A 12,237-nucleotide genomic window follows, 5' to 3' on the forward strand; every position below is an offset into this window, starting at 1 on the left:
TTCGGGAGAAAAGGCCAAACAGGTGCCAGAAAATAAACAATGCGAGGCACTAAGCTGCGTCCTCATTTAAACGCCACTTTTCCCTTGGTATTATTTCTCCTGCGTTCTCTCCTTTCTTTATTTCAAATGAAATCAAAAACTTTATTCACAAATGGTAGTACATTTATAATTGGGAAAGTGTACATGAAAAGTACAGTACACTAAGTACATAAGAGAGTCACAATAATAGCCCCAAAGTCGTTGGCATCATCACAATCAGAATCTTAATTGTTAACTTCTTTTCCAGACTTTTTCAGTGTTGGCAAGACAAAACAGGTGTATAGGAACCTAAATATAACATTACATTTTAGGCATAAAGTGACACTTTGCTAAGAATGCTAAAGATGATATACTGTCAAGACACAATACGTATCACAGTATTAAGCTGATACAATTAGCTGTAGAACTAATATAAAACTAATCATGTCATGACGTTGTATATATTTGAGCACTCTCAGCTCTACATCAACAGATTCTGGGTCTATCCTGGCTCCACACACACACACACACACACACACACACACACACACACACACACACACACACACACACACACACACACACACACACACACACACACACATACACCAGCCAGCCAATGCTCAACCCCTTCAAACACAAATAGATGAGTACACACAGCTTATAAAACATTGATCGAATTTAATTGGACTCAAAATGCTTGCTAGTAATCGATCTGTGACGTAAGTTCCTTAATAATTCCAAATATTCAGGTGGGGGCCGTCTTCCTGTTGACGAGACCTGTACACTGGAAAATACTGTGCAGTGTTCACAGTGCAGTGTTCACAGTATTTTCTTTAATCTTCATTATTCATTATAGTCCTAGACCCAAAGGTTCCACCGTCTACTGCAGCAAGAGCAGTAATTTATACTAGAAACATAACCACACATTCGTTAACTGAGATATTTATATTCATTTATCTAATAATGCCAAAAGTTGAAGAACGTCCTAACACAATGGCCACCTCAACACTGTAAACAGTAAGCTACATACACGTGTATAAAAATTATACAAACAAGCAATATGCACAAATCCCGTAATATCAGAGCCGACAGCTGAAGAGTCTTGAATAACCCGAAATTCTTGATAAATGTTATGTGAAGGTGTGAATATTGGGAGTGGAGGCTCAGAGGAGGTGGCAGGCCGTGGTGGTGAGGGCGTCGGTGGGAACACAGCCGTCGTAGGTGATGGAGACGGTGGTGGACTGGTCGGTGGTGGTGGTGAGTCTGTCTACTGTCAAGGACTTGAAGGACTTGATGGTGATGAGTTGGTTGTGAAGGAGGCGCGGCCGACGGCCCTCCCCGCCCCCACAGTCACAAGAGGGCATCACCATCTCCACCACGTCGAAGCTCGTCGTCTCTCCACTGGCCACAGATGATGCTCTGCCAGGGGGGTGAGAAATAGCTTAGTTTAACTAGTACATTATACATTCCATAATAGCATTACAAAATATATTCTAGCGACTGATTATTTCTTGCCTGAAGATGAATACTAAATTGAAGTGCACCTTGTTGAAATAAAGTTGAGGTGTTCTCATCTCACGAAGGCTTGAATCATCTATTGGTCACGCAATACAATTTTGACAGGAATTCATTACGCATGTTGGTCGTCGGCTCACGCCTGTTTACGTGTTGTTGGAGTTCGTAACGACTGAACGTTCTATTGTGCTCGGGAGGGAACTTACGTGAAACATTTTCATGTAACATTTTCATTTTCATGTAACATTTTCATGTAAACATTTTCATGTATTTTCATGTATTTTCGTGTAATATTTTCACCGTGACGGTTAATATATTGATTTAAATTTTTTAAACCCGTTGAAAACTATACAAAATGCAAATAAAAGGTTAATAGGATGCAGACTAGGAACAATTATGAGGTATTAAACTTGAAACACTGCCACCAAGACTTTGTGCAAAAATGAGTGATGGTATACTCACTGTGAGTGATGGTACTCACTTGAGTGATGGCACTCAGTGACTGATGGTCACTGGTACTCACTATGAATGCTAGCCACGTACTCATTGTGAGTGCAGGTACTCACCGTGAGTGCTAGTGGCACTGTGAGTGTTGATACTCATTGAAAGTGCTCTTTGTCTTTACTCATTGTGAGCTGGTTACTGGTACTCACTGTGAGTGCTGGTGGGGAGGAGGGCTGGCCACTGGTAATTGAAATAAGTTTATTGAGGTAAAACACACACAAAGGAATGAGGTAGCTCAAGCTATTCTCACCCCGTTCAGTACATCGTGTTAATACATACATAGACACACATCACAAACAATAAACATATTACCAAACATTCTGAGAAGGTCACTGGTACTCACCGCGAGTGCTGGTCGCTGGCGGGAGGCTGAATAAGGTGAGTAAGGTGTGCATTCATTGGGGCGCAGGCCGTCACGCCCACCACAGTGGTGGTGCAGGTCGGGTAGACCGTGACGGCGTGGTAGACGGTGGTCACTACCGTGCTGACCACGCTCTCAATGGTCAATACCTTCGTCTCCTGAGTGATGACCTCGTCCGTCGTGGCTTCCAGCCATAGGGATCTCTTGGGCTCCGCCAAGCTCACTCTCACCAACAGGAGGAGCATGAGGGTGACTGTAGCGGGGCGGCGGCTGGACATCTTGCTGAAAACCAAGGGGAAACAGCGTGAATAATTGGACAATCAACAGTACTTCCTGTTCGCTGGTTGTATGTAGTCAAGCCACAATTAACACACAGGATACGTTATAGCTAATTTCGCAACCGTGTGTGATTCAAGTTCAAGTTCAAGTATGTTTATTGAGATAAGCAATAAATACATCTCAAAGGGATAGAGTAGCTTAGGCTATTTCTACCCCCCTCACCCTTGTGTGATGTGTGTGCTTAAATGACTTTATACTAGGCGTGTTAAAAAGTATATAGACAAATGAAAATCAATGCTCTACTATTCGAATCTAAGCGTAACCTAGCCTAACATAAACCTAATATAGGTTATTCTGACTGGAATACTGTCGGTTATAAATTGTTTTGAATTCTGCTTTTGCACTGCTTTAAAGGTGCAGTGCAAAACACCAGTGCAACACACCAGTGCAATATCTGTAATTATATGTTTTACATGTAGCCATCAGTGATGATTCTTCATTATCCCGTATTATTCGGGATAATGAATCACTGTTAGCCATCTTCACTACACACTGCCTTCCTCACTGTTAACCACTTTTAGAGCACAACTTCACTAACATACACTGAGAGTGTACTACAGTTCTGGATTATATCCTGAACCAAAGTAGACGTGTTGGTGATGGTCAGCCAGTTATTGTGACCTGAATAAAGGTTGATAGACCCAACACCACATCCAGACAGGGCATACTTTGTACATAAAACTGTGGCCACTTTGTACATAAAACTGTGACCACTTTGTACATAAAACTGTGACCACTTTGTACATAAAACTGTGACCACTTTGTACATAAAACTGACCACTTTGTACATAAAACTGTGGCCACTTTGTACATAAAACCGTGGCCACTTTGTACATAAAACTGTGACCACTTTGTACATAAAACTGTGGCCACTTTGTACATAAAACTGTGGCCATTTTGTACATAAAACCGTGGCCACTTTGTACATAAAACTGTGACCACTTTGTACATAAAACTGTGGTCATTTTGTACATTAAACTGTGGCCACTTTGTACATAAAACTGTGGCCACTTTGTACATAAAACTGTGACCACTTTGTACATAAAACTGTGACCACTTTGTACATAAAACTGTGACCACTTTGTACATAAAACTGTGACCACTTTGTACATTAAACTGTGGCCACTTTGTACATAAAACTGTGGCCACTTTGTACATAAAACTGTGGCCACTTTGTACATAAAACTGTGGCCACTTTGTACATAAAACTGTGACCACTTTGTACATTAAACTGTGGCCACTTTGTACATAAAACTGTGACCACTTTGTACATTAAACTGTGACCACTTTGTACATAAAACTGTGGCCACTTTGTACATAAAACTGTGGCCACTTTGTACATAAAACTGTGACCACTTTGTACATTAAACTGTGGCCACTTTGTACATAAAACTGTGGCCACTTTGTACATAAAACTGTGGCCACTTTGTACATAAAACTGTGGCCACTTTGTACATAAAACTGTGACCACTTTGTACATAAAACTGTGGCCATCTTGTACATAAAACTGTGGCCATCTTGTACATAAAACTGTGGCCATCTTGTACATAAAACTGTGGCCATCTTGTACATTAAACTGTGGGCAGACATTAACCTGTCCTCAGGGAGGAAATCCGCTTACGGTAATAGATTCAGAACGACTACATAAGTAGTGTCATTATGTACTCTCTACACATGGTTTGGTTATGTTAAGGTTGGGATTCATTATGTTTGGTTGCGTTAATATGATGTAATATTGGCCAAAATCTGAAATACGCAAATTTGAAAACTATTTAAGTGTACCATTGAATTTAGTTTACAGAAAATCAAATTCTTTAGATTTAAAAAAAAAAAAACTTTTCAGCATACACTTTGTTTTAAACCAACTATTTATAATACAATAACGTTATAACTTGAGAATAATCTCTGTTTAGGACAAAGGTTCATTTGTCAGGTTACAAGGTAGACTATTACTGGAACCGTAAAATGCTTTTAGACCATAACAACTATCTAGATAACTATCCAGAGGGGTTTGTCGCTTGACTTCCTCTGAAGACGGGCCAGAAGAGCCAGGTGCCCACACACCATCTTGAGCATACCTGTGGGGGCCGCTACCTAGTTTAGTTAATTTATTATGCACCCCATACCCATCCTGTGGGGGGGGGGGTAGCGGAAAGGGTTACATAGGCATGTAATGGGCTCAGGGACTGAAACCCAAAATTTATTTAACTAAGCAAGTTACAAAATTCAATTCACATCAACAATGGGCTCGAGACCGACCACAAGCACAGCTTCTAAATTAAGTATGTGGAGAGCCAGTGCCACACAGCCATGGGATACCACAGAGACATTCAAAGGAAAGAAAACTCCAATTTTATTACCAATAATATGAAAGGGGATTTTAAAAAATCATCCACAGTAAACAAAACTTAAATGCTTCATGAGCAGGATGTGCGTGGTAATTTGCTTTCTTGTTGAAGGTGTTTACGGGAGCATTGCCTTGTGGCGTCACGCCGGAGGGCGCTAGAGGATCCTTGTGTGTTTTTTCTAACACGGGAACACAGTGATTATCAGATGAAGACGGCATTCGTTCACGTCCTGTGCTCGAATCGGACTTCTATAAATGCTTCATCCAGATACTGTTAATGCAAATAATTACCAACACGCAAGAGTGGTCACTGCTTGAGGAAGACACACGCAAGATTGGTCACTGCCAGAGGAAGACATACGCAAGATTGGTCACTGCCAGAGGAAGACATACGCAAGATTGGTCACTGCCAGAGGAAGACTTACGCAAGATTGGTCACTGCCAGAGGAAGACACACGCAAGAGTGGTCACTGCCAGAGGAAGACATACGCAAGATTGGTCACTGCCAGAGGAAGACATACGCAAGAATGGTCACTGCCAGAGGAAGACATACGCAAGATTGGTCACTGCCAGAGGAAGACATACGCAAGATTGGTCACTGCCAGAGGAAGACATACGCAAGATTGGTCACTGCCAGAGGAAGACATACGCAAGATTGGTCACTGCCAGAGGAAGACATACGCAAGAGTGGTCACTGCTAGAGGAAGACACACGCAAGATTGGTCACTGCCAGAGGAAGACACACCCAAGAGTGGTCACTGCTAGAGGAAGACATACGCAAGAGTGGTCACTGCTAGAGGAAGACACACGCAAGAGTGGTCACTGCTAGAGGAAGACACACGCAAGAGTGGTCACTGCCAGAGGAAGACACACGCAAGAGTGGTCACTGCTAGAGGAAGACACACGCAAGAGTGGTCACTGCTAGAGGAAGATACACGCAAGAGTGGTCACTGCTAGAGGAAGATACACGCAAGAGTGGTCACTGCTAGAGGAAGATATACGCAAGAATGGTTACTGCCAGAGGAAGATACACGCAAGAGTGGTCACTGCTGGAGGAAGATACACGCAAGAGTGGTCACTGCTAGAGGAAGACACACGCAAGAGTGGTCACTGCTGGAGGAAGATACACGCAAGAGTGGTCACTGCCAGAGGAAGACACACGCAAGAGTGGTCACTGCTAGAGGAAGACACACGCAAGAGTGGTCACTGCCAGAGGAAGACACATGCAAGAGTGGTCACTGCTAGAGGAAGACACACGCAAGAGTAATCACTGCCAGAGGAAGCTACACGCCGCTTGAGGTACTAATAGTGGAGCCAGCCTGCCAGGCGTCGGGGCCGCGCTCACTTTCCCAGGGTAAACAACCTTCCAGGGACCACATATGTTAAGGCTCACGTGCGTAGAGATTAATTGTGTAAAGTCTACATGCGAAGAACACACGCGAATTAAGTACATATGTGTATAGTACCTATGCGTAAAAAAAAACACTTATGCAAAGCACATGTGTGTAAAACCACGTGTGTAGAACATACATGTGTAATGTTTACATGAGAGAGTCTCCTACTATTGTAGTAAGTTTTATTCATCTTCTGCATACGTGTATTCTTAAATATATATATTCACACATAATACGTACATACATATATTATGATTACCATATTTCTTTACCTGTGTCTGCGTTGTGTCACATGATTTAAACTTGCTACCTCGTGAGCTTAGTATTTAAGCTCATCTTATTCAGGACTAAAAAGGTACATACCTACAGCCACTGCTGGTAAACGCATGGAGGAGAGTGCATGTGCACGCCCGTCTTCCCAGCACGTGCTGGGAAGACGGGACACCACGAGCGTAGCTCTCATCCTGTAACTACACTTAGGTAATTACACACACACACTTCCCGTCATTATTCCCGGTGACCCGACGCTGTAGTCATGATGGTGGGCTGGTAATTCAACCCCCTGTCATCACTTCCACGGTTTAAGGGTGACTACTTATGGGTGGAGGTCTGCTGCTTGTACTCGATCGTGGGTAGAATTCTGCTACTCGTGGGTGGAGCCCAACTGCCTGTACTCGTGGGTGGAGCCCAACTGCCTGTACTCGTGGGTGGAGCCCAACTGTCTGTACTCGTGGGTGGAGCCCAACTGCCTGTACTCGTGGGTGGAGCCCAACTGTCTGTACTCGTGGGTGGAGCCCAACTGCCTGTACTCGTGGGTGGAGCCCAACTGCCTGTACTCGTGGGTGGAGCCCAACTGCCTGTACTCGTGGGTGGAGCCCAACTGTCTGTACTCGTGGGTGGAGCCCAACTGCCTGTACTCGTGGGTGGAGCCCAACTGCCTGTACTCGTGGGTGGAACCCAACTGCCTGTACTCGTGGGTGGAGCCCAACTGCCTGTACTCGTGGGTGGAGCCCAACTGCCTGTACTCGTGGGTGGAGCCCAACTGTCTGTACTCGTGGGTGGAGCCCAACTGTCTGTACTCGTGGGTGGAGCCCAACTGCCTGTACTCGTGGGTGGAGCCCAGCTGCCTGTACTGTACAGTTGACTTGCGGGAGCCGGTCGGCCGAGCGGACAGCACGCTGGACTTGTGATTCTGAGGTCCCGGGTTCGATCCCGGGCGCCGGCGAGAAACAATGGGCAGAGTTTCTTTCAGCCTATGCCTCTGTTACCTAGCAGTAAAATAGGTACCTGGGTGTTAGTCGGCTGTCACGGGCTGCTTCCTGGGGGTGGAGGCCTGGTCGAGGACCGGGCCGTGGGGGACACTAAAGCCCCGAAATCATCTCAAGATAACCTCAAGATAACCACAAGGCCTAAAGCAGTCAGGTAATTATTCTAGGGTTGAACTAAGAGACTTGGAGACGGCCCTGCACCTCACTAGACGGTCAGCCAGTCTGACATTCGTTTCGCAACTATGCAGCCTATCAGTCAAAGGGACGGTCAGGCAGCCGGTCAGTGAAAAACGGAATTTCAACGCAGAAGTGGGAAGTAATCCTAGCCTGGCCGTAGTCATTACGCTATGCTTCCCACCACAAAAACCCCATGTCCCAATTACTGTAATCTCAAGTGGGGGGGAGGGGGGGGGGCATACCACACACAGCTGCTACGGTCTCGCCTGCAGATATAGAGTCCACACCTGACTGGAGTGCAGTGTGTCAAGAGTGACCACAAAGCCGCAGGGGGAGACGTCCGGTAGTGGCCTCAGGCGCCCATGCGGCCACCACCACCACCCAGGTGATAATAGCTCAGTGTTTTTATGGGTTACGTGTTGAATGTTTACCAGATGCAGCCACAACTGTTAGTTAGAACACATGTTAATCCCAGCCAAACTCCAGGGGTTTGGCCTAATTTTGTCCTGTTTGACCAATATAGATGAACTCACGGTCCTTGCAAGTAGCCAAATAAACACTGTTCTCGTGCTCTTCGCCTCTATATTTTTTTATCGCCTTGTTATTCCTTCAGTTTGACTTTGACAATGGTCGTGTAAAGTGCTTGAAAGTGCTCCGGCAGTTCTCCTATTTTGATTTGATTTGTCTGCATTTAAACTGCAAATGAACCACATTTACATGAGTTACGAGGAAAGGCTGCGTGAAATGCACCTCGTCGCTGGAAGACAGAACTCGAGAAGACATGATCATTATCTACAAAATTCTCAGAGGAATTTACAGGGTAGATAAAGATAAACTGTTTAACACGGGTGATACGCGAACAAGGGGGACACAGGTGGAGACTGAGTGCCCAAATGATCCACAGGGACGTTAGAAAAAACTTTTTCAGCGTCAGAGTAGTTAACAGATGGAATGCATTAGGCAGTGACGTGGTGGAGGCTGACTCCATACACAGTTTCAAAAGTAGGTATGATAGAGCCCAGTAGGCTCAGGAATCTGTACATCAGTTGACTGATAGTTGAGAGGTGGGACCAAAGAGCCAGAGCTCAACCCCCACAAGCACAACTAGGTGAGTACCACCCCTAGCAGAAGAGCTAGCTCATCACACCTAGCACGACGCCGAGCTTAGCACACCGAGCACAACACCCAGCTCACCACACCTAGCACGAAACTGAGCTTAGCACACCTAGCACAATACCCAGCTTAGCACAACATTCAGCTCACCACACCTAGCACGAAACTGAGCTTAGCACACCTAGCACAACTCAACACAAACCTTGAGAGAGGAGCGACCACTGAGGCAGACACCAGCAGGACCGGGAACTCACCTTATTGAGAACTCGCTGCTTCCGGAGTCAAGTGGAAAATGGCTAGCTTTGCCAGCCAGCGGGTCTTATATAGGCTACCTCTTGAATCCCTCCTCTGATTTATGACCCCCCCCCCCTCTCCCCCTACCTCCGTGTCTCATTGCAGTGTTTCTTTCCTGTCCATGTTGTGGTGGCGGGGGGTGTAACAGAGCATTACTGAGAGTACAAGTTACGCACTGATCACAGGAATCGTTACCGCAACTCTCACTGACTATTACGTTCTTCCTGTGCAAAATGCTACACACACGCATCTCCATCCTGTTTTCTTGCCAGACTGAGAGGGAAGTTGGGGGCTTTCCCCTGCTACTTAAGGGGTCCCAAATGTGGTCCTCCCTAGGGAAGGTGCTCCGGATGTTTCTCGGGCCAAGAGCAAGGACATGCCATTACTGTCACACATCCAGGGCCAGAGTCACGAAAGCATTTACGCAAGCACTTACGAACCTGTGCATCTTTTCTCAATCTTTGGCGGCTTTGTTTACAATTATTAAACAGTTAATGAGCTCCGAAGCACCAGGAGGCTGTTTATAACAATAACAACAGTTGATTGGCAAGTTTTCATGCTTGTAAACTGTTTAATAAATGTAACCAAAGCCGTCAAAGATTGAGGGAAGATGTACACGTTCGTAAGTACTTTCGTGAATCTGGCCCTCAGTTACTAACGAGTCAACGGTGGTCTGACTGATCAAGTGACGGAGTATTTCTCTCTCGTTAATACCATGGTTCATAAGAGGCATGATAGTGCACGAGTGAATGCATGATGAGGGTGAACTGTATGAGTGCATGATGAGGTTAAGTATGAGTGCATGATGAGGGTGAACTGTATGAATGCATGATGAGGTGAACTGTATGAGTGCATGATGAGGGTGAACTGTATGAGTGCATGATGAGGGTGAACTGTATGAGTGCATAATGAGGGTGAACTGTATGAGTGCATGATGAGGTGAACTGTATGAGTGCATGATGAGGTGAACTGTATGAGTGCATGATGGAGGGTGAACTGTATGAGTGCATGATGAGGGTGAACTGTATGAGTGCATGATGAGGGTGAACTGTATGAGTGCATGATGAGGGTGAACTGTATGAATACATGATGAGGTGAACTGTATGAGTGCATGATGAGGGTGAACTATATGAGTGCATGATGAGGTGAACTATACGAGTGCATGATGAGGGGTGAACTGTACGAATGCATGATGAGGTGAACTGTACGAATGCATGATGGTGCATGTCAGTATGGTGGTGGTGAGGGCTGGTGTCTGGGCCCCGTACCTCGCTGTGCTAGTCTCCCTGACACCCTGGCCATGCGAGCCGCTCCAAGCCTACTTATGCGCTCCTGGGCTACCACTTGCCGTCTCCTGGGTTACTACTACTAGTCTTCTGGGCTGCTACTACTACTGTACTTGATATTTCCTGGGCTACCGCTTGCTGTCAGCAGGTCTTCAGGGTAAAATGATTAGATCGATACACCAACAACTCCTTTCAGGCCACCTGCATAGTTATCTAGACATGACCTGAAAGCATATTACGATTCCAATAATAGTCTACTTGTATACTGGAAAATGAGCCTGTGTCCTAAACAGAGATTATTCTCTAGTTATAACTGTATTGCATTATAAATCCAGGGTTTAAATTATAAAAAGTATATGGTAAACTCGGTTTTTGTGAAAAGACCCGAGATATGTTTTCTTTTTATTTAATTAAATCATGTAATTAGTCTCGAATTCTAGGGGAACACTCAAACAGTTTTTAACCCTTATTCCCAATCGAGAATCCTGGGTTTGATCACCAGGTGGAACAGAAACGGGTGGGCACGTTTCCCTTCTAATGCCACTGTTCACCTAGCAGTAAATAGGTACCCGGGAATTAGGCAACTCTCCTGGGGTTGCATCCTAGGGGAGGCTCAGTAGATCAACCTTGTGGAATCTCAATACAAACTAAAAGTATATATGCACACAGGCTTTCTATCCCTGACAAAACAAATTAATAACACACACCCCCGGTTAAAGTGCCCTCAGGCTCACAATAAAATTGTGTTAAATTACAGTTCGTACGCAAAATATTTTAATAAATAACATTTGCATTATTATTACTAATTCATACTTACAAGATATTAAGTCTGTTTAAATATATATTAGTTTGCCATGTCACCAATGCCATCATAGGTATTGTACGGGTCAGGGGCCAGATTCACGAAAGCACTTACGCAAACACTTACGAACCTGTACATCTTTTCTCAATCTTTGAGGGCTTTGTTTCCAATTATTAAACAGTTAATGAGCTCCGAAGCACCAGGAGGCTGTTTATAACAATAACAGCAGTTGATTGGCAAGTTTTCATGCTTGTACACTGTTTAATAAATGTAACTAAAGCCGTCAAAGATTGAGGAAAGATGTACACGTTCGTAAGTGTTTGCGCAAGTGCTTTCGTGAATCTGGCCCCAGGTCACCAAATGAGGCCAGTGTGTTGTGACGGCCGGCAGTACCTGCACTGCTTAACATGAAGTGTGGTCTAGCTCTTTATGTCCCACCTGACTACTAGCTTTGTTGTACCTTATCTGCAATAATTTAACTGATGTTTTATGCAGTATACAGTATATATATATATATATATAATAATATATTGCAAGTCTTTGTTAATACTTTAAAAAAAAAAATGGCCCAGTATTCATCAAATGACAAATTTGATGCAGCACTTTTACTATTAACCTGCAGCTCATAAGAAGGAAGAACAGTCCAAGCAATATGATCAACTCGTAGGGAAGCCTGTTTTGAGTAGGCCACCCACAGAGAAGCCATAACTCAACAGCGAACCTGGGAAAGTGAGGTTCGATCTTGGGGCCAACCATTTTTGTCATATACATCAGTGACATGAGGATATTTACAAACCACATCATCAAATTTGTAGA

The 12,237-nt window shown here is 44.5% G+C and overlaps 1 protein-coding gene across 5 annotated transcripts; it reads right to left on the reverse strand.

The window, feature by feature from the left end:
* Positions 1–140: 140 nt before the first annotated feature.
* On the reverse strand, positions 141–9,362 carry LOC123765831 (uncharacterized). Of its 5 annotated transcripts, none has more exons than XM_045754622.2 (3): positions 9,294–9,362; positions 2,384–2,683; positions 141–1,440 (listed from the first exon to the last, which is right to left on the reverse strand). In XM_045754622.2, exons 2-3 carry the CDS (start codon positions 2,677–2,679, stop codon positions 1,185–1,187), a joined length of 552 nt encoding a protein of 183 aa, XP_045610578.1. In that variant the 5' UTR covers positions 2,680–2,683; positions 9,294–9,362; the 3' UTR covers positions 141–1,184. The 5 variants fall into 5 exon arrangements, with proteins under 5 accessions (XP_045610578.1, XP_069193378.1, XP_069193375.1 ...); XM_069337277.1 differs by lacking the exon at positions 9,294–9,362 and adding an exon at positions 8,214–8,354; XM_069337274.1 differs by lacking the exon at positions 9,294–9,362 and adding an exon at positions 6,359–6,555.
* Positions 9,363–12,237: the final 2,875 nt, after the last annotated feature.

The sequence above is a fragment of the Procambarus clarkii genome, chromosome 37, assembly GCF_040958095.1.
Source record: "Procambarus clarkii isolate CNS0578487 chromosome 37, FALCON_Pclarkii_2.0, whole genome shotgun sequence".
NCBI classification, from domain to species: domain Eukaryota; kingdom Metazoa; phylum Arthropoda; class Malacostraca; order Decapoda; family Cambaridae; genus Procambarus; species Procambarus clarkii.